Source organism: Lates calcarifer, unplaced genomic scaffold (genome assembly GCF_001640805.2).
Source record: "Lates calcarifer isolate ASB-BC8 unplaced genomic scaffold, TLL_Latcal_v3 _unitig_729_quiver_737, whole genome shotgun sequence".
Classification (NCBI taxonomy): Eukaryota; Metazoa; Chordata; class Actinopteri; family Centropomidae; genus Lates; species Lates calcarifer.
Genome location: NW_026117944.1, coordinates 12,605 through 35,237, shown reverse-complemented (window position 1 = coordinate 35,237; position 22,633 = coordinate 12,605). Strand labels below are relative to the sequence as shown.

Below are 22,633 nucleotides of genomic sequence, written 5' to 3'. Positions count from 1 at the left end.
TCATCAGAGCTGTTATTTGTGCAATGACATTACACTTTACACTTAGAAAGTGGGCAGCAAACTTTCTCCACGCTGTGGTTTAGTTCAGAGAAACAGGGAGGGACGATGTGTGTACGCTGCTGATAGAAACAGTGTTTGATGCTTTTTTAAAAGTTTCCCATCAGATTGATTTTATGAACCTAAGGCGTCCTCGTGGCCTGGGCTGGGGTCAAGTCTGGGACTCTAGTCTCAGTCTCTCTCCTCATGACCTGTCGTCCCAGAAATACTTCAAAACAATAAGTGAGGGAGGCAGTAATGGAATCAAATCCCTGAAGGAGGTACTTTACTCTTCACTCAGTTCCTTTGGACTCGTCAGTCAGTCACTTCATTACCTCCCTGTGTAATTTGGTTAATTAAAGCTGTGATGATCGCGCTCAGTCTGTCCTTCATCTCTGTGACTGTCAGACCAGTGTTTAGTATTCAGGACCTGGTTGGATCAGTGGCTGTAATGAACCGGACCACCGACCTCCTCCGCCTCTCTCTGACTTTCTGTTGTCATTGGCCTCCTGTCTTCACTCTGAAACACAGGCCGCCGGTCCGACACGATAACGTCAGCTCCTGTTTTATCACCGAACATCTGCAGCTGCCCTCGGCTTTACGCGGCGTTATAGTGAGTTTCAGCTCAGCGTTTATCTGTCCTCACCACACCGTCCCTGCTCTGCTTCACCCTCTGCTCTCCTCAGCGGCTGATTGTATTTCATGCAGTTTAGTTTTGATGTTGGGCTGAGACTCGTTGAAGATTTCGGGGTTTTGTCAGTAAAACACAAAGCAGTCTTAGTCAGATTGTGTCTCATTTACACTCGGCCAGGTGAGCAGAGAGTGGATTGATGAAAGAGGAAAAACCAGTCAGCAGGTCTGTCCTCCTGGTGTTTGTCAGTTATCAAACAGCTTCAGGAGGAAAACGTTGGACAACCAGCAAGTGACAGAAACCTGACAGACTCATCTGGATGTGGATCAGGGCCGGGTTACATGACGACGGTTTCTGCTTAAAACACGAAAGTTTGTTGTCGTTTGAACGTTTGAAACTTTTGGAACCAGGTCCCAGAGTGTGATCTTCTTAAAACACCACCCTTACCGTCGCCATGGAAACTGGCAAGTTGCAGTCTGAAAATCTGATAGTCAGTCCCCAACAGGTGAGACCATTCAGTAGGACACACCTGAGGCCTGTACTACGAAGCCAGGTTACTTGTTATCAGAGTAACTTCAGGAGTAACTCCCTGATGAACCCGTTATTGTCCTGAAAGACAATAGAATGACTAATATATATATAATAACTAATGACTATAATGACTATTGTTAGCCTGTTAGCCTGTTAGCCTGTGGATATTAGTCCTGGCTCCTGCTTCCTGTTGGACTCACTGCTGCAGTTACACTACTTTAAACACCTGTTCAATCATCTCCAGGTCGTTTCCTGTTTCCTCTGCTGTCATGTTACGACTGTATGAATAACACACAGTATCGCAGTTAGGGAATTTTGGAAGCATTGAATTAGAAATGAGAATTAAATAAAAAATGTATACAAACTACATCACATCCAAACATAAACGTTGTTTTGTCAGAAGCTGCAAACGAATACACATTTAAAAATGACATTTTCGACTTTGATTTATTTGTGAGATGAACTTCAATCCATTCTTTCACTGAACAACAACAAAAACATGAATGTTGAATAAACATAAACATGATGTTAGCTAGCTTACATTTAGCATCTCTGATTTAGCATCTAGCTAGCTACTGTATATACATGTTTTTATTCATTTTTGCTGGTTAAACTTTAATAGAAACTTTAAAAAGATCAGATATATTTACCTCTGTAATATCATCAAACCTTAGTTGACTGGATGTAGTGTGTGGGCTCAGATTTACATTAAATCTGGTTGTTTTAATCAACATTATGCTGTAAGATGTCTTTACATTGAAGTTCCCTGTTATACCTGCAACTTTGTAAATTTCCAGTTATTTCCTGTTAATTCCCATGGAAGGTTTTCCTGGATTTTTTTGAACCCTAATCACAATAAGAACGTGTTGATTTCATTATGTAAAATCACGTTAAACACAAACATCTTTCTGCTCTTTGCTTCACTTCCACTGACAGACACTTAAAAACTGTGGCAAACTGTTTTTACTCTGTCGGTTCATCCACAGGCAGCTTCAGGCCTCAAAGCTCCACCTGCTGCAGGTCGTCGTGTGTTATCAGACGCAGGTGATGAGGAGTCGTCCTGTTCCTCAGCCTTTGATGTGAAATGACTGTGTCGAGCCTCGGCCTTTCACACCAAAGCGCCTCGAAGAGCGTTTGAATCAGCAATTTCCTGAACGGTGCAATCCCACATCAGCACTTTCATTTCGAGGGGGTTTCACATCTTAGTGTTTTGTTTGCACATGTGGGGATAACGGAGTCAGCGAGGACAGAGTGTGGATCCGCCGCTGAAAGTAGTCCCTAAGAAATGCACAGTTTTCTTCAGAATCAGTCTTTTAATCAGTCTGTTTTTAAAGCAGAGAAGAGAAAATAGAAAAACAAATTCTTTAACAAGAGGCCATTTCATCAGTCATCATCTGTCTACTCTGATGTTCCCAGGAAAGAAGAAATGTTTTTTTCCACTTAATCTGTCTGCTGTTTTCTTTCTCTGTCGATATCTTTATCCCTCACTCCTCTTTTATTTTTCAATCACCTGCATTGTTTTCCTCAGTCTGCGGCTGCCATCATCATTTTGTTATTTTGATTTTGACTTCAGCCTGACGCCTGGATGAGGACTCACAGAGAAGATAGCACTTTGGCAATCTGGCTGCCTCCTCTCTGTTCACGCCCGGCTCTATTGTTCAGGCTTCCCCCTCCTCCCGTCTCATCTCCAGTGCTGTCACACCGCCGCCTCAGGAGGCCGAGCGCTCTCAAAAACTAACACAATCAACTTATTTTACCACCACAAACATGCTTTGGATGGAAGCGTGGCGGTAATTACAGGCACTTCCCACCCAGCCGAGACTGTCTTTCAGCTCCGCTGGGTGCCGCGGCTCTCTGGGACGGAACAATTAGAAAATGTGTTTGCAGCTGAGCGTCCTCCTCCATGATTTCTGGAGAGAGAGGCACCTGCATGTGAAGCTGTTTGGCTGAGTCAGCAGACTGGAACAGCAAGTGTCCAAGGCCAAAACCAGAACACCGTAAAGGAAGATCACCACCTCCAGCTGCTGACAGTTTGTAGTTAATAAGATGTAAAGTTTTCAGACGTAATGAAATGTGTTGTTCATGCAACTTTTCAAGACAAGAAATATATGATGTCTGATCCTGAAAGTCACAGTCAGCTGTCTGAAAATCAGGTGCACAAAAATGACAAAGATGTTTAGGAGCTGTGGTAGTCATGGCTCTGTCAGGAGGGAGGGCTCAATAAAACATCCAAGTATAAGAAGAGAGAGCACTGCTCACTTCCTGTTTACTACCAACAGTCAGCGCTGGTTTCCTCTGATTATGATGACGAGTGATAGAGACGACAATCTGTGGAATCAGCTCAACAACAGTGAACAGCTGCTGCAGTGAATCCAACGGACAACTGTCCACTTAATGGACGTCCACTAAAGTTCTTGTTTTGTCTCTGACAGACTCAGATTGTTCTTCTCAGTGTCTGACAACATGATGATAGGATTCCTACAGAGACAGAGCTTTTATAAGAGGAGATCCTTAGTTTAACCAGAACATCTCTATATATCTCTACAGACTCCACTGACAAAACATGGATTAACCAGGAGCTGCTGGATCCACTGCTCATCTGTTAGTGTGTCTGTGTTACTGTGTGTACTTTACTTCAGTAAGTATCTGATTATTCTTCCACCACTGAGAGTCACACAGTACACAGACACACTAACAGATGGAGGCAGTGGTATTCCAGCAGCTCCTGTGTTAAATCCTGTCTTTGTCAGTGGAGTCTGGTAGAGATATATAGAGATGTTTTTTGCCTAACACTGCACTGATTCCAAAGATATTTGTTAGTTATCCTTTAACCAGGAGGTCAGTCTCAGCTGGAGCTTTGAGAACGTTTTCTTAAGGCTGCAAATAAATGAAGCAGAACAAGAAAGTGTATTTAATTGCTGACATTTGGCCAAACCTCAGTCCACTTAACACGTGTCAGATCAGTGCATCGTATCATTTCCTCACTATAAATAATGAAATTAATGCATCAGCTGCCTCATTTCATCTTAAACAGACTTTTCTTCAGGATTATAAATGAGTGTGAGGAATGCTTTGATGTTGGCTGTCTACAAACACATTCAGAGGAGTGTGTGTGTGTGTGTGTGTGTGTGTGTTGCTGGCTTCATCTCCTGACATCTGGCAGAGTTTCTGACGAGGTAAACACGTCAGATTTGGGGACGATGGGAGCTTCAAGCTGAGCCAGGTCTGCCTGTAGAGATGTGGATCTAGTGTGTTGTAGTGATTCAGGTGTGTGTTACTGCGAGTCACTGTAGAATATGTGGACTACATGCAGAGAGTGTGTGTGTTCGTCTTCATCTTTTCTCCTCCTCTCTCTCTCTCTCCAGATTTCAGTCTTCTCTCTGCTTCTCTTTCATCAGACCAGCCTCCCTGTGTGTTGATCTCGTCCTCTCGGGAGCTCATTTTCCCGCTCTCTATTTCCACTCACTCTTCTTCTATCAATTATTTTCATATTTTCTTTGCTTTTGAAAGCATGCAGAGCACTCGGCCATGAACATGAAGCTTCCTCTCACCGTTGAGTAGCAGTTTTTTTTCTCTTCTTAATCTGTACTCATGATCCTTTACTCATCAAAAAAACAGAACCCCCCCCCCTCCTCCTCTGGCTTTACTTCTCTTAAAGACAGAAAACTGGTTCTGGTTCATCTTGGCTCCAGATAGTTTGACGTCCTCACTGGTGTCGTCTCAGTCCATCCCCTCTTCAATCCAGACCAAACCTCATCAGGGACAATCCAAAGAGGAAGTAATTAGTTTAGTTTGCTGACAGTGTAACAGGCGATGCAGGACCTGCAGGACCTGGACTCACGTGTTGTTAACCCAGCTCATTAAAGTAACAACACATTTTTGTTGCTGTGGACACTGAGTCTGAGCAAGAACCCAGAGGAAATTCTACTCAGACTGAAGTTTACAGAGTTTCTGTTTGTGTCGCTGCAGTAACGACGTGGTCACTGTGTGTGTCGTGTTGACAGCAGAGCGTTCAATAAAATCACACTTCATGTGGTTGTTTATTGCTCAGACTAAAATCAACCTGGATCCTCACCATGGTTCCCTTTATAAAACGTTCAATAATTCATCTTCTGTGTTTGCATTTCCTTCTTGATGAATTCGCTCGCACACAGATTACTCTGAGCAGCTCGTCTCTGTCTCGTTACAGACGTGTGAACGTTGAGTTTAAAAATGCATGAGAGCAGTTTTAGTTTCTAGAAAAGAGGCAGATGTTGAACTACAGCCTCCTCCCTGCATCACATTTCCACTGAGTCAGACAATGAGTTCAGACCATGAACATCAGAGAAAACACACACAGCCTGGAGCTGAAGGTGTAAAGCTCCTGCAGCTTTGTTTGTTGCTGTCGGTCACAGCTGAAGACCTCAGACACGGCAGCCAAAGTGAAGGTGAAGTCACATGACAGCCTCCATTGTGGTTAAGAGTCTGCAGCATTCAGCGGGTGCAGTCACCCACGTCTAACGTCCCCGAGGGACGAGTGCAGTGATCGAATCTCCTCCATCTGTCAGTCGATACTCTGCAGCTCTCCACATCAAACACCAGCGAAGACTTAAAAGCTTTGACCCACTGTTCAACCCAACACTTACACAGAGAACACACCACAATCATCTCTGGCTCCACCGCTCCAGAGTTTGATTACAAACCAGAGCCAAATCACAACTGGAGAGGAAGGAAGACACTCCAGCCATGAGGTGATTTATACAGATTCAATCAGCTGACAAATCCTCAGTTAAATATTCTCTGCTTCCAGCTCCTAACGTGAGACTTCACTGCTTCTGTCCATCGGTCGGTTGAATCTCTGGGTTTGTTCTGGACTGTTGGTTGGAACAAACAAGACCTTTGAGTCGACTCGGACTCTCTAATCCTGTGATGGGAACTATTGATGAATTAATTGATGGATTTCTAACTGTTCTGCTGATTCTTTTCTCAGTGAATGAATTCATTCAGTCTGTAAAACATCAGAGAACAGTGTAAATTCAGTGTGATTCAGTTTAACATCAAATATGAGAAGACAATCTCCACATTTGAGAGAAGGGAAGATTTTAGGGATTTTTGCTTGAAAATGATTGAAATGATTCTCAGAACTGTAGATTTTCTGTCCATTAATCAATTGGCTTAATGTTTAAGTTTGTTAAAAAAGTAATTGATGTTTTTTAAACATTTTATGGATTAACTGAGAAATGAATCGTCAGATTAATAGATGATGAAAATAATTGTTCATTTTATTCCTAATAATAAATCCTGCAGCTGAGAGTTTCCAAATAAATGTTGATAAAGTCAAAGATGATTATCATGTGATTATCACCAGCATTCAAAGCTCTTTAGAATCAGAGTGTTTACTGTAAGACAGCGACTTGTTGAAGCTGCTGTGAAGGAGACAGATATTGAGTGAGTCCTCCCTCTGAGCTGAACCCTGCTGCCGAGATGACTGGGTCTAATTGGTGTCAGGTACCGAGAAATAATGTCACAGCCTGTTTCCTGCTGTTGAGGTTTTTAGAAGGTGAGGAGGCAGAAACATGGTCTCCCGGCTCTCTGAGAGGAACAAGGCCGAGGTGACGACGCCTGAACGTGTTGAGAGTGAAACTGCAGCAGCAGTTTAATACAGACGGCTGTGTCACAGCTCAGCAGCTCCTGTGGGAGGGTCTCACATGTTTCCTCTTTTTCTGTGTGTGGAGGAAAGAATTTCTCTGTGAGGAGGAATTCGCTGTGGTTCCAGGTCATTGCCATCAGAGGTTGTGCAGTTGTTAATAATGTGATACTTTCACAGTCCCTCAGGGGGAAATGTCTTTTCTCTTTGTGCCGGTCTGTGGGCAGAACACACAAACACAGTTAATGCACGTTATCACCTCTAACTTTAAATGGATTTCCTCATGTCCGTGCAGCCGATTATTTAAGTTAAACTCATGAAAGTTTACATGTAGAGGCTTTGTCAAATGTGATTTTACTTATACAGTGCCAAGTCATCTCAGAGTACTTTTCTTACAGAGCAGGTCTGGACTCTGGACTCTGGTCTGGACTCTGGTGCAGGCAGGGAGGTGTTCACACCTTTGACATGAGGAGAAAAATTAACTGAAAGCCGCTCTGGTTCTGCTCTTCAAAAACACACTCCACTCAGATAAATATAAAACCTGAGAGTTTGCCTTTCCAGTTCAAACTGGAGGGTCGGAGCTCCAGGACAAAGCTGACCTTCACCCAGCAGTCGTCCAATCACAGCTCAGAACCAACCCACTCATACTCCCCATACAAAGCCCACTGCTGAGGCATGTGTCCTCCTTCAGCACCAACACATCAAGAAGTAAACTGAATTCCAAAAGAATATCAACACAAACTGATAATAAAAGAATCAGTAAAGACTTAAGGATGGAGGAAGTGCTTCCTCACACTCTTTATAATGTGATTTACCCAACAGTTCCCAGCATGAGCAGCACAAGGCAACAGTGGAGACTCAGGATGGATGGCTATCTGAGAGAGACAACAACAACAACAACAACAACAACAATAACAACAATAACCAGCTCCTACCTGCAGAACACGACAGAAGAGAGAAAAGAGCACAAAACTACATGAGCTGGAAAATATCAAGTTAGTGACATGTGTTAATGGAATATGAATATGTAAAGCTGGAGCAGGGGAGAGGTGCATCATGGGAAATCCCCAAGCAGTGTAGGCCTACAGCAACATAATTACCGGAGAGTTCAGGCCCTAACTATAAGCTTTTTTATGGATAGAAAGGTGAACTCTTCTCACTTTCTGTGTGAGTGATGCTGCAGCCGAGAAAAGCTTGAAACCATGTATGTAGAGACCGTGTGTTTCCATCCACCTGTTTCTACGTGCAGTTTCAATTTGCTCACAAAAAAAAACCCTGAATGAAAAACGGCAGAAAGTTACGTCTTGTTGTTAAGTGACATCTAGTGGCTGTACTAATTATGAGGTCTATAGAATAGATCAAGTCAGAGCTAGGTGGAGGTTGTGGTGAATTGTCTGGGTCAATCAAACACAGGACTGTCACACAACAGACCTGAGTTCAGTTCCTGTTTGAACCTGATGATTATTGTTGTTTCTTTCACGAGCAATTTTAGCCAGAACCACAATTTTCCTCTAAACCAAACCAAACAGACACTGTTCCATAACATTAACCTTGTGTTTATTATTGTTAGCATGCTCTGGTAGCCACGTTCCAATGGCTCCAACACTCTTATGGGTCATATCAGAGAGTAGGGACAAGCGTTTTCATCAGGGACTCCAGCTGCATCAAAACAAACCAGGTGATTCAGAAATAAACCCAGTGACAGTGAGTGAGACCGGCTAATGACAGATGAGGCCAGAAGTCGTGTTGGGACAAATAAAAACAGTAAAATGAATCCAGAAGAAAACCTCACTGATGGTGGTGAGAACAAGACAGGAATCTAACCACCCCTCCTGTGTTTGTAGGTTTCAGATGAAACGACATGAGTCAAAACCGTGTACATTGCAAAAAGTGTTATCATCGCAGCTTTAGATCTGTGTGGAGCGATGAGGAGGCTGGAACCTTCCTCATGTAGTTTCCCATCATCTTTTGAGTCACACTTGAGGAAATTTACTGTGTACCAGCAAATTCACTGTTGCAGGGGCCTACAACATACAATATACTGAGAATGCGAGAACACTAATGATTTCTAAGAATAGTCATAAAGTTGATTTGTCTCTGCTCAGGAAGCTAACGGATTCTCTTCAGCCCACTGGATGGAGAGACATCTGAGGAGAATCAGGGAGGAAGTCTTTCAGGTTCCAAAAGACTAAACATGGACTGAATGGACACTCAAATGCAGGCGACAGTAGAGGGCACAAAAATAGCAGAAAGAGAGGCTGAGCTGAATGAGGCTGAAAGGGAGAGAGAGACTATAAGAGACCAGCGAATGAAAAATGGTGAAAGAGATGGAGCAGGACAGAGAGAGAGAGGAAGAACAAAACCAATCTGATGACCATCAGAGGAGGACGATGGAATGAAAAGCAATGAGAAGAGAAATAATAAGGAAAAGGGGAAAGCAGAGGAGGAGGACGAGGTGATGGCCCAGAGTCTGGTGTCCATGGTGACACCGAGCAACACGGATGAGTCATCTCCTCCCAAATAATAAAAGTCTGGATCAGGTCGTCCCTCACCTGTCGAATGGAGGAGGAGGAGGAGGAAGGAGGAGGGGGGTTTAAATACTTCATCCTGACCCTGAATATGACGTGATGATCTGTCTCTCATCCACTCAGCTCCATTGCTATTTTTTGGCGACACCTCAGCCCTGAAAAATCTCCCAGCGACACAGAGTCTGAATTCACTATTACCAGACGATTCACTATTATTCCTGTATGTTTACATCAGCTTGTGTTAGCTCTCTGATCCACAGCTGAGCCGTGTGCTGAGACTATAAGCATGGTTTACTGTCCCTCATTGATTCAGCTTCATTCGGAAGTCGTCACAGATCCCAAAATCTGGACCCAATCCAAAACAGACCCATGGAAAAACCAACTGGATCCCAAGGTTTCTAAATCAATTTTCAAAAAAGAGAGATCTGATTTGAGGGGGACCTGAGCTCAGCCAGATCCCACCTGAACAGACCTGAGGATCATTAGACTGCATCTAGAGCTGGACGATAAAACCATAACGATAACTGCTGCAAAATAACTTCTTCTTCTTTGATAGAAATATAAGACATGGTTGGTACAATGTCAGAACTCATTCCTTCCATGTTTTGACAGACAATACAAGAAGCCAATGATAAAGAGAAGAACGTGGCGCCAAACCAATCATGTGGTTAGGTTGACCCACACAGCACAGAGAGTAGGAGCAGCAGCACACGAGCTGAAGTTTGGGCTCCTGCAGCCATGCACAGCAGCACGTCAGGAGTCAGAGCGAGATAAAAGAATGAAAAAAATAACCACCGAAAATGAAAGCGAGAACCCGAGCGACAGCGTTACCAAAGAAGACGCCCCAACGGACACAGCCCGAGGCTCAAAAGACGTGGAGACGGTTGAAAACACTTTGGTTCATTCAGATCCTCTCAGGTATCAGACGTATCGACACAAAGACCCAAGACCTACAGCAGTAAAATGAAAAAGCAGGATGCTGTCTCAGGTCTGCAGAGCTGATTGGACCCATGAAAACCTCTACTCAAGACTCAACCTCAACAGCAACCTCTTTAGACATTTTAAAGTTTTTAGTCTTTTGTGTGCGATGACAGATGAAGATTGAACCAGGCGTAGAGATGAGCTGGACGATCTGAGTCTAAAGGTCACAGAAGAAGAACCCGTTTGGCGCCACACTCAGGACAAACTTTACTATTTTTGGACCGTATAAAGGTTCTCTCTCCATTTTTCATTCCTCCAGCTGTTTCTGTTTTCATGGTTTTCTCTGTAGAGAAATGTAGTTTTTCCTTATGTTTCTTTCATCCCCTCTGATTCTATCTGTGATTTTTAATACCCTGCACCTGTGTGAATCCTTTTGAACTGCCTGGTGTAAGAAATGGCCTCTATAAATAAATCTGCCTCTCTTTGATATATTGAACATAAAAAGCCTATCTGCCTCTGTTTTGCTAATACTCATGATGCTGTGTAATGCCATTTCCATCGGCAGCTGAGTGGTTTCAAGACCAACTATATTTAGAGATGGCTCCTGTAGGAGCAGCATGACGGCCGTGTGTGTGTGTGTGTGTGTGTGTGTGTGTGATATGTAAGGTGAACATGTGTGTGGATGCGTAGTTCCAGCCTGTTCACCTGCAGTTCAGGTGGTGTGGATGTATCTGGAGCGTGCTCTCAGTTGGAAGCCTGTTTTAAAGCCGCTGGCCGTGTTCCATCTGTATGACTCATTCCATTTATCACCGTGTGGTCACTGTGTAATTAGCTTTTTAGAGGCTACGAAACAGGCAGCGAGTCCATGAAAACCATCACTGTGCCCAGCTAATGCTTTTTATTACAGACTCCAGTTACATGGAAACCAACACAGTCAAAGACGAGAACAAATGTTGTTCCAGCATGTCATTAGTGTCCATTCATGCTCATGATTTTTGCTAATTTTTCTTTCTTAATGTGCTGGAAGCAGTGACAGAAACATTTCTCCACACACTTAGATCCATGCAGTGTTCTCACTTTATTTGTGTCTGTCAGACCCTCATCAAAACAAACACAACTCAGTGAGCAAACAGGTGATACACAGTCATCGTCTAACCTCTGTCTCTGTATCTGTGTCGAGCCTGGTGATTTGGAGAGGGGCGAGAGGGGTGAATACAGATGAACAGTACAAAAAGAATCTAAGAACACCTTATACTAATAATGTTCATATATAGTTGCATCACATTATTAACGGGGCTTGAAAAAGCTCAGGTCATAATACATCAGTGATTCCACTTTGATTTGATTAGCATGTTCCCTGGTTGGTTCTCCAGCTACTGTAATTCACATTTTCATGAATCCTTCAGTTCTGGCAGCTTGGTGCTAGTCGATGAAGATAAATTTCACTCATGTGACCAGGTTTTAGTCTTAAAGTCTTAAATCTTCTGCTTTTTGAAACAGGTGTTATGATAAGAGTTTTGAAAATTAGTGTAACCAATAAAACAAATGTAAAACAAGGCAAATGGATGCTGCTTAAAACAAGGAAACAACAACAACAGTCCTCCTGTTCCGAGTGTTTCTAAAACTGTGAACTATCAGTTCCTCTTTAAAGCCACACCACGTGGCCCATTCTGTGTTAATGCACAGAGTTTACAGAGTTAAATAATCAATCAATGCTAGCTGTGGTTACCAACCCCACCAAATGACAAACTGGCCAAGCTTTTATAATCTTGGTCCCCAAATTGCATCCATTTGTTTGGAGGGTTGGATCAGGGCCTTCTCCAATCAGGATCCAGGGCTCAGGCTGCAGTGTTCTTCTCTGTTTAAAGCTATTTTACTTATGTACTTCCCTTCATCTTTCCACCCAACCCCCATCTCCTGCAGATTACGGGTGGCCCCTGCCGCTTAACCTCTGTCCCATCTGGATCTACCTGGACGTCCTGTTCTCCACGGCGTCCATCATGCACCTCTGCGCCATCTCTCTGGATCGATACATTGCCATACGAAACCCGATCCACCACAGCCGCTTCAACTCTCACACCAAGGCTCGCATCAAGATCATGGCAGTGTGGACGATCTCAGTGGGTAAGGACACACACTCACAGATAACATTTGTTTCCGCTGGTGTTGTTGGGTTATGTTGTGTTTAAGCTGATATTTGAGGTATCATGTTCATGTTTTACAGCTTGTTACAGGCAGGCTTAGCCCTGACAGTTTAGTGCAGTTTTATTCAGTTTCAGGAAGTATCCCCTCATAGTCCAGCAGCTGCTTCTTCTGTGACTGTGCTGAAAAGAAATCAGGTGTTTCTACACACCTGCTCTCACAATACAGTGTCCACTTGTTGCATCCAAAGCATGATTAATGTGCTACTGCTAAGGTTTGCGTACTGTGTTTAAGATTCCTCAGATTGGAGGAAGGTATGATGTGAGCATGAGCAGCAAAAACAAACAATACAAACAGGCAAATAAAACGGCTCTTTAAAGCCTGGCCTCATGGTGAAGACTGAAGTCACGTGTTTGTAGGAATACCTGCTCTTTAAATGAAGCTGTTTTTCTGTTTTATAAATTAATAAACTTAGCTTTTTTAGATTTAAAAAGAAAAGACTCCAATACACAAGTGCAGGCCAGTAGATATGAGCTATTCATGCCTCTCTGCTGATACTCTCTGAAGGCTGTGCTCAGATTAAACCTCGGATATTGTTGGTCGCCGCTAAAGACTCAGAGGAAACAGATTGGCTCACACAGGGAACTGCCACTGTGTTCACGACCCTGCTGATTGCCTCCCATGGGTCTAACGAAAGATTTTAGCTTAGTCTCTGTGTTATATTATTTTATTCTACTCCCTCTTCCTCTATGCTTCACTGGTCTCTCTATTCTACCAGGTCCCTTATTTTTCATTATTATCATTTCCTTTTGCATCGCTTTTGTATTGTAACTTTGCATGGAAGGCACCATAGACGAGAAGTTTGGTTTTCACACATTTATGTAACAGAGAAGAAAGAACCAACCCAAAGAGAGATTTATATATAAACACCAACCAATGTGAAAGTCTGCAGACATACAGGGGCGATGACGATGTGAGAGAGCGCACACGTGACGACAGATAATGTCAGATTTCACTGTTCTTATAGTGTGTGATGTGCAGAGAGAAGACCAACACAGCCACACCACACACTAACAGATTCACCGCCAACAACCAGAGCCTGGACTCTCACGACTCCACATCTGACCACGTCAGAGGAAACAAACATGGCGGACGCCGACGTCTCGAGTTTGTTGTGTTTCCGTCTTCAGTCAGCTGCTTCCTGATTGGCTATCGTTGCATTCCACGTGACAATCCACAGAGAGCATGCTCGGCTCTCCTCGGTGTTCCCCCACACAACAGGATTTCTGATCAGAAATATTGATCATGTTTAATATCTATCAGAGCTGCTCCGATCAGGGAGGGTAAAATCAGTCTGAACACACCTCACACCACAGGAGAATCTGACAAGATCATCTTTACAACCATCGGATAATCAGGCTTTTGCTGACTTTGATTGGGAGGGGGCAAAAATTGGCCGATCATCTTTTAGTGTGAACCCAGCTTCAGTCAGCAGCATAAACAGTGCACTGGTATATAAGATTTTCACAGCCAGTAAAGCACAGTGGTGTCCAACTTTGTCAAACACTGGTCAGGTGTATTCATAGAGAGCAAATCACAGTGATCCAACAAAGGGAAAAAACAGCCACAGAAGTCAGGTGTTTCTATGCCTAAAAAAAGAAAGTTAGTTTGAGTTTCAGCTTGGAAACAAGGTTTTCATTGTGTGATTTGAATGAATGAGTGTAGAGGAGAGAGCAGACCCACTAACCAGGCGAGCAGGAGGCAGTCAGGTCCTCATGAGATGCAATTTTCCTGTGTTCAAGACACAAGTGACGTTTATGACTCCATATCATTTTTATGGAGGCGAGGGAACAATCAGCTCCTGATAATTGGCTTTTGCCTGCCTGGCTGAAATCCAGCTGCTCAGGTCAATGGACCTAGATGAGCAGGAAATGTAATGATGGGGCTGCAGACGAAGGCCTGCAGCCGCACAGTGATGGAGGTGGTGGGGGAGACGAGTACAGAGCAGATTAGTTCTGCAAGGCCATTATTTACACTCACTGGTCGAAAACAAGGAGGAAAATGAAGAACAGCATGAAAATCATACATACACTTTCAGCTGATAACATTTCAGTAAGCAATCTGCAAGAACAAACCATCTGTTATTGTTTGATTGATGTTGTTGTATCCAAAAACTTTTCCACTTTCCCATCTAATTGATTTGTTTTCCTCGTTGTTAGTTGGTATGCTTTCACACTAAGCTAATTAAGATGAGAAATGCAAGAAAAGCTGACTTTTCTCCAGGTGGCAGTGCGCCCAGCCCTGAGATTTTATCAAATTAATGGATGGCAGGAACATTATAGCTCGACGTCAGCGCTGTTTGGTTTCCTTAATGATTTACAGCAGATGTAACTGAGTTATTCTGATTTTAAAAGATAAGAGACAACACAAGCAGCAGTTTGTTCAGCAGAGTGACGCAAATGTCAAACCTACAGGATAAATTACAGAGGAAAGTTATTAAGAAATGTCACTTTGAATTAATTTCACGTCACTTTGCATGATTAGATTACTGAATGGGCCTAATGTTGCTGAACCAGCAGCAGCACCTACAAACTTTCTGGGTCTCTTTTAGTGGCATTCAGCAGGTGACCGAAAGAGACACAGAACGACCTCAAAGAGACACAAAAGAACCACTGACAGACACAAAACTACAAAGAGACACAAAACAAACCACAAAAACACAAAAGAGAGACAAAAGAAGCACTGCTGGGCTCAAAACAACCACAAAGAGATGAGACTGCTGGGTCCTGTCAAGACACATTCAAAATCAAATCCTCCTCTCACACAAAAGTGACTGAACTGACTGAATCATTAAATTCAATGAGTATCAGAGTGGGTCAGAATTCACAGTGATGAAAATGAATCCACAACAAGTCAGAGACAGGGAAGAACAGGAAGAAAATGTCCGTCCAGTGCTTTTTTTGGTTATTAGTTAAAATAAAAATGAAGGGGTGATATTGTCGTCTCATTTGCCAGAAGAAGTGAGTCAGGTGTGACTGAGTCGAACAGATTAACACATTACGACTTACAAAAACTGCAATGATTAGATAAAGAGAGGTTTAGATGAGATCAATACTTCATCATGAACCAGAGAAACTGTCAGAAACAACAAAAGTGTGAGTTTGTTGTATGAGAGACTGTTTTTACTGTCTACAACTTAAGAGAATATTCAGACCTTCAGGCCAGAGCTGCTGCAAGTCAACCAACAAATGTGACAATGCAAGTGACTGAAGGATTGATTGGTTTCTCAATAATTCTGCTGTCAGAGAATAAAGTGTCACATAACTTTTTTTGTGAACAACAAAGCATCTGTGAACATCAACAATAAAAAGAAACCTAGATATACCTCACTCGCTCCTCTGCCAACAGGGAGGTCATGAGAGGACACTGTCTTGATGAGTTTTAAATAAAACATCCCAACCAGAAACAAGCAGAGAAAAAGCATCAGCATGAAATTCACTGTGTTTAACAGCTGAATAAGTCTAATGGTGGAAGAAAAAGACGCGGGACAAAACCTTTCTGCACCAAGAACATTAATGGTGTTGGGTGTTGTCCTGCTTCTGTAATCTGGTCTGTTTATACATGTCGGCCTTTCGGGTGCTCGTCACGGTGTCTTCCACTTAAAGAATAACACGTAAATGGAAATAAAAAATGACCTCATCTTGTAATATTTTCCATTAATGTATCTCTATGATCCAACTGCCGCTGTAATTGGTCAAGTGCGACCTAATGGTGCGTTCCAGTTGCACTAAGAAGTCGCAGTTTCTCAGTTCCTAATTGGAAGTTTCAACTGAAGCTGGAATTCCAACTCAAAGTCAGAGCAACCCCACCAACCCTGAAATAAGAATTCAAGATGGCTGCTACTCACGTCAACAGTAGTGAACACTCTAATTTTACTGTTTATACCTGTTTGTTTCATATTAAGTCAGTTTTGTGTTTTGGTAACAGAATGACAAAACGTTTTTCTACACAATGAAATATTCTTAAAAACAGAGATATCTTCGTGCCCTTCCTCCTCCTCTGAGGTGTTCTTCAGGAGTGTGGATTTGTTTTGATTCTCCAGAGAGCAACAGCAAGAAAAGCTTTCTTTTCCATGTTTTTCTTCTTCTCAACTGGAACAACTTGGAGGTGACGCCACTTCCAGTTCCAACCTACGTAAAAGGAGCGCACTGAGACTCCTGCTCTAGCCCTGTAATTTTCTCATCCAGCCACCAGATGTCCCCACATTTTCCTCTCATCAACACACACCTGTTCCTCATTCCCAATCAGCCATGCACTGTTCTTTCCCTCCCCTTATCCCCAGTCTTTCACAGCGTCTCTGTTTGATGACAACAGACGACTGTTTCCCACCAAAATATCCACCAGTTGTTTTGCTCGGTTGACTTAAAAACAAACTTTCTTGTGTGTGGCCCGTTTCATGCAACGTGGAAATTATGTTGTCATTGGTGCCGACAATGTGCCCTCCTTTCTCAGCCGCCATTTTGAAAATACATCGGTGGTCCCTTCCCTCTCTGTTTGTCAAATGGACCCACAACAGAAATGGTTCCTGACCTGACCTGAGCTTTCTAACAAAACTAGAAAGAAAGAAACTTCGCCTGTAGGTAGTTTGAGCTGAGAGTGGTAGTAACATATGAATACCGTAACACACTCCGGTAGTATTGTAATACACAGTCGAGTAGCGGAATTAAAAATGAATCCACTGAAGTCTTTCAATAGAACAGGACCATTATAATGAGTCTAATTAACATGTTCAAAGTCAGAGGTGGGGTGGAGCAGCTCGGAGTGACAAACAGTAAACATCTTCCGTACAACTCCTTCCTTCATTAAACTGAGTAACCCTTTGTGCACTCAGTATGTTTTCTCCAAACTGTATTGACCGAAAACAAAAGGCACTAATTTGTTTGGAGTGAGTTTGTCCTCTGAGATCCTCCTTGGCCCTGAGCTCTGTGTTTGCTTCCTGTTGCCTCCACTTCATTATCTGTCATTCTGCACCGTGGCCACTGATCACCAAGTCATGCTGGAGCAGCACGTAGATAATTTAGCCTTCCTTCCTACTCCAGATCCAGAGCAACGATAGCTGCGATTCGCTCATCATTTACATGTCATCTTCTCTTCCCAGTAAGGAAGAGCAGTTATGTCATTTCTCTGAGATCTGGTTACTTCTGGAGAGACTGTTTAACTGTGTCGTCCAGCTCCTCTGCAGCCATTTAACTGATGAGGAAGCAGTGCAGATATAATTATCTACTGGGAACTGAAAAACAACTATAATGGTAAAAACATTTATTCATTGATTTAACGGGGATAGTGCACATTAATACATTAATTTGTCTCTGATCCTGGGACAGATTATTTAAAATCAGCAAAGTTACTGAAGTTATGTAAAGCTGCAGAGCAACGATAAAAGAAAAAAAAGATGCTATTTATGTTAGAAAATTAAGACCATATAGGATGTAATTATAATACTTCAGGAAGTAATTAAAATATACAAAACAGAAGCTATGCAAAACAATGAAATAGGAAATATTAATGTTAACACAGAGCTGAAATAACAGGCACTAATTGAAACATGCAAAGCAGAAGCAGACAGAAAAAAACATCACTGGTACAATAAAGTTCAACAAATGTGGCATTAAACTGAGATGGATGGATAATATTTATCCCAGCTAAAGAGAGAGATAAGTGACACCACAGCTCATGTGTTCAGCTCTGATATTTGAGGCAGCGTGCAGAAAGAATACTAAACAACACTAAAGGTGACTGGTGACGCCAGGGACAATGGTGTTCTGAGTTTTGTCTGGGTGGCAGCAGGTCACAACTCACCTGGAGGCTACACCTGATGCTGCTAACAACACACAGTCACTATGTCTGTTCACCTGCTCTAATCTCATCACAGAGCTCAGTAGAACAGGTTGTACTCAGTAGGTTTGTGTAGTTCAGATTTATTTTGAAGATCACAAATAAAAGCTGAACAAGAGCTTTCTCTGAAGAGGCTCCTGTGTGTTTAAGGGCCTGAGTCCAAATGTAAAATTAAGCAGCAGCAAAGTTCATCAGTAGCCAAATGGCCTCTCTGTCCTGCCATTCATTTTACAGAAGAAACAATGGAGGTCGCGTCTTCAGTGTTAAAGTCAAGGGAACTTCTTTTGTCCCTTGAGGACATTTCACCCTCATCTGAAAGGCTTCATTAGTTCTAAAGGCTGGTTGTGGAGTCCCAGATATTTAACCCTTGGTGGGGTGATCACCTTGGAGGTGATCCTTAGAGTCGCTGACCCACCCTGCCATCATGTGAGTAGTTAGGATCACATGGGTCAAGGTGTGAATAGAGCTCCAGTAGTTTATGTCACTCAATCCTGACATGTGATAGTCGGAATCAAAACACAGACGTATTATCAGGAAAGTGCACTGTTCAAATTACTGCCAGACATATCACTGCTAGCAGCTACCTGCGCCTGCTGGATTTATGAAAAGCAAGCAAAAGGCAGAGCATTTTATTGGATTCCCAAAGATCCTGAAAGACGAGAGAAATGGATTACTGCCATAAAACATGCTACAAGTGAGCAGAACAACATGGAGTGATGGGAACCCACAGCCAATGGATTGACGGTGGCAATGTAGGCAAACCACATGACACCTGGAGCTCTACAGGTGGCTGATAGTTGTTGTCATAGGCCACAACCTCTGGTTAACAATGATCGTTCCAGATGGACATCGATGGCCTCCTTCACTCCTCCATCTGTCTTCTTTGTCCAAGATGTGGGCATTAGTATCATCAGAGAGTGACCCTTCTCCTTCAGATGCAGATGTCCAGCTGAGTCCTGATGAGCTGGCTCTCCTGTGTTGTGCCATGTGCCTGTGGAGTGGTTGTTTGGTCCAAGGGCTCCTCACTGCATTGCACAGCATATACAAGGTTGTTCAGCTTGTGCCTCAGTGTCCTGTCCTTGGGATGAACCAGTTTCTGTTTGAGGGTGTTGCTGGGTCTGAAATGCACCAGGATGTTTTGCTTGGATTAAAATTAGAAAGGTCATGGTTGAGAAAAAGTAAACACGTCTTGTCTTGTGATATTAATATTTAATAACCTAAAACCAAAATGTTTTGAGTTGCTGTAAAAAGATTACTCCTGCTCCAGTTGCCATGTACAAGTAAACATTGTGGGGAAACTAAAGGACAATGTCAGAGAGTATTTTTCAGATACGTCCATTAAAAACACATTCACTTATGTAGACAGAGAATGTAATTTGCTCTTTTAACTTTCTTTCAAACACATTTGCTGTGGCAGATTTCTGGTATATGAACATGATTTAGGAAACATGAATAAATCAAATTATAATTACAACTGGGAAACTGTGCATGTGATTCTTTTGGAAGCTTCAATATATCCCGCTGTACACCTAATGATATTGACGTGCCTGGAGAAAGCAATCAAAGAGTAATTAAACCCAATTTAATGAGTATAGTCTTATAGTGTAGGGAGCACAATTAGTCAGGGTGCACAGACAAAGAGTAAAACAAATCTTTGAACAGTTTTAACGCAGACTGAACAGGTAGAACAGTGTGACAGGGTGACAGGGGCAGAGCTGGGTATTCGTAGAGGTCTTGACTAGAGGATGGGACTCTGGAGAGGAGGGTGGAGGTGGGTTCTGTTCCAGTTCACCCACCTAAATTTGAACCATTCAACCAAAAAATATCAGGTTTTCAGGTGCAAACTGTGACAACATCAGTGGGTATGTCCTGCTCTACAGGCTGGACAGAGAGGATGGAGAAGTGATGAGAGGAATGGTGATCAATGACATCCATTAACGGTGCATCCTTGATTACAGTGGTTCTGCTCAAAACTGGTGGAAACTAGAGGCGAGGAGTCACATGATGGGAATCAATTTCACTGCTCATCACGTGACTGGGACGGGAATAAAAGTCAACAGGAGTGGGCGGGACCGGGAATAATAATCACGATAGTCACATTTTGAATGAATGAATAAATGCGAGGGTGAAGATGCACGGTTCAGTCAGACAGTAATGGAGTCGCAGGGTTCGAGGAACCTTACAACGTAGAGTCATGCTTAATTTATACCTCTGAGTAGAATCAACACTGTAGCCACAGCAGAGGCTCTGTTCTGAGAATCCTGAACAGAACCAGTTCAAGAACCAGCTTGCTCTGACAGGAAACAGGTTTTCTGTTCTTCAGTCCTGAGAGAGGCCAGTCTGTTTTATTGACGCAACATCAGACTGTTTAACATTCAGCTGAGAACTTTTCCTCCTCAGTTAATTCATGCGTGTAGGGATATTTATGAGCAGCTTATAAAGAGAATCAGCAGAAAACTATAATTGGGATTAGGTTTAGTGGGAGCATGTGAAGTCAGGAGCCTAAAAACACACTTAGTTTTCCTCATTTCCTATGCACCATATTTACAGCTGTGAAACCGTCCCTCCCAAACAGGAGTAATTGACCAGTGCCTTGACATCATCACACATTAAAGTGTAAAATCAGTGCAGATATTCTTCCTCCAGCTGTAAAGCTACAATAAAATACCTGAAGAAAAATAAAGGGTTCTGTGAAGCTCAGTGAAGCCTGGACTGTAGGACATGTGTCTGAAAGCTGAAGGTATTCTTTGTTCTCTCTCTGGTTCCTGCTTCAGTCTGTGATTAGAGGAGTTCTGACGTTCTTTAGTCCTCTCTGGTCCAGGAGAGTAAACCCAGGATTCTTTCTCTCCTGTTTTGCAGTTTTTAACATGTATCTGTAAATAACTTCAGGCCAAAGCTTTAAAAAAAATCTTCTGCTGTGTTGCAGCCGAGCTGAAGCTGCACAGAGTCGACAGGAGGATGAGTTCAACAATGTGATGTCAGTGTGGCGAGCAGCAGGTCCCGCCCTCGGGCGCCATCACAGCGGGCCTGAACACGCCTCACTGCCACGCTGCCGCCCACGAGCCAAATGAGATTATGGCAGGGGGTTTACTTATTAGGGTTAATTTTTAATTTTTATTCACGCGCACCGCCTCGGTTTTCACCTCGGGTTTGTCAAGAGGAAGGAGCGCTGTGGTTTCCTCGTGGGAGTGTGGTGCCTGGCGTGAAGTCAAGCCTGCTAATGTTCCCGCGGTGAGTCGTGGTCACGCTCTGATCCGATTGGACGTAACATCAGGGCTTACACATTGTTGCACAGAGGAGGAGAGGGGGTGTTTGTGCACACACTGCATCTCCAGAATTACATAATCCAGACCCAAATGTTGGCACGTTTCTTCACTGATGTGTTTCTACTGCTCTGTTGACTCTGAGTTAAAGAATCAGTCTCAGGAGAGAGAAAGTCATGGAACAGGAAAGGGCTGAAAGAGGGATGAAGACAGAGGAAGAAGAGGAGGAGAGCGATGGTTTAGAGAGGGTCAGGTGTAGAAAACAGGAAGCTCCCAGTGACCACTGACAAACTGTGAGTCAAGATGTGTGAAACTGTGTGAGTGTGAAGCTGCCGTCTGCTGAGGATGAACACACATTTATGAATTTCCAGCGCCGCTCGTCGAACACGGAACAGGACAAATATTGATTCACTGAAGTGGAAACGTCTTTTGACACAAACCACATTCATTACAAACCATTTCCTGCGAGGCTTGTTTTCACTTTTCCGCTCAGTGAGTCTCAGTGAAGACACATGCATCACTCAGTGCTAAGGTCTTATTTTATTTTACCTCCTGCTGAAGATTTAACCAGAGTTTATTTGAACAAATGATCACAAGAGAGAAGACGGAAGAAAAATACAAACTGTGGGATAAACACTAAAGACTAAAGATGTAATACCAACCTGCTTTTCCTTTTCTTAATGCTCACATTTATTCAACTGTAAACATTAATAAAGCTTTTCACTTTTATCACTCCCAGACTGCAGGCACAGTGCAGGACTAAAGGAGTCCAAACCTCACTGTCAGGCATCCTGTTTTAAGCCACACTAAACTGACTGTAATTACTCACCAAGTATGAAATCCAGTTGCTGTAGACCAAATGAACAACACTGTCCAGTAAAAAGACGAGCCCATAGGTCGTCTGTGCAGCAGCTTATCCACTTGTTAAGTCATGACGTCCTCACGAAAACATGGTTATCACGGGTTAACACCTTGATATAAGCTAAGTGTTTTACAGGGTGTGTTTCTCCACCCTGAGCAGAAACCTAATCAGAGTAACTGGCAACACCTGTACAGGTGT

The 22,633-nt window shown here is 43.0% G+C and overlaps 1 protein-coding gene across 1 annotated transcript in view; it reads left to right on the top strand.

Moving 5' to 3' along the window:
* The window catches only part of LOC108879766 (5-hydroxytryptamine receptor 2A), a 52,916-nt gene that overhangs the window by 18,595 nt on the left and 11,688 nt on the right, over positions 1–22,633 (top strand). Inside the window, exon 2 of the mRNA XM_051069253.1 lies at positions 12,197–12,397. Coding sequence (XP_050925210.1) covers positions 12,197–12,397 — 201 coding nt within the window. The remainder of the gene's footprint in view (positions 1–12,196; positions 12,398–22,633) is intronic.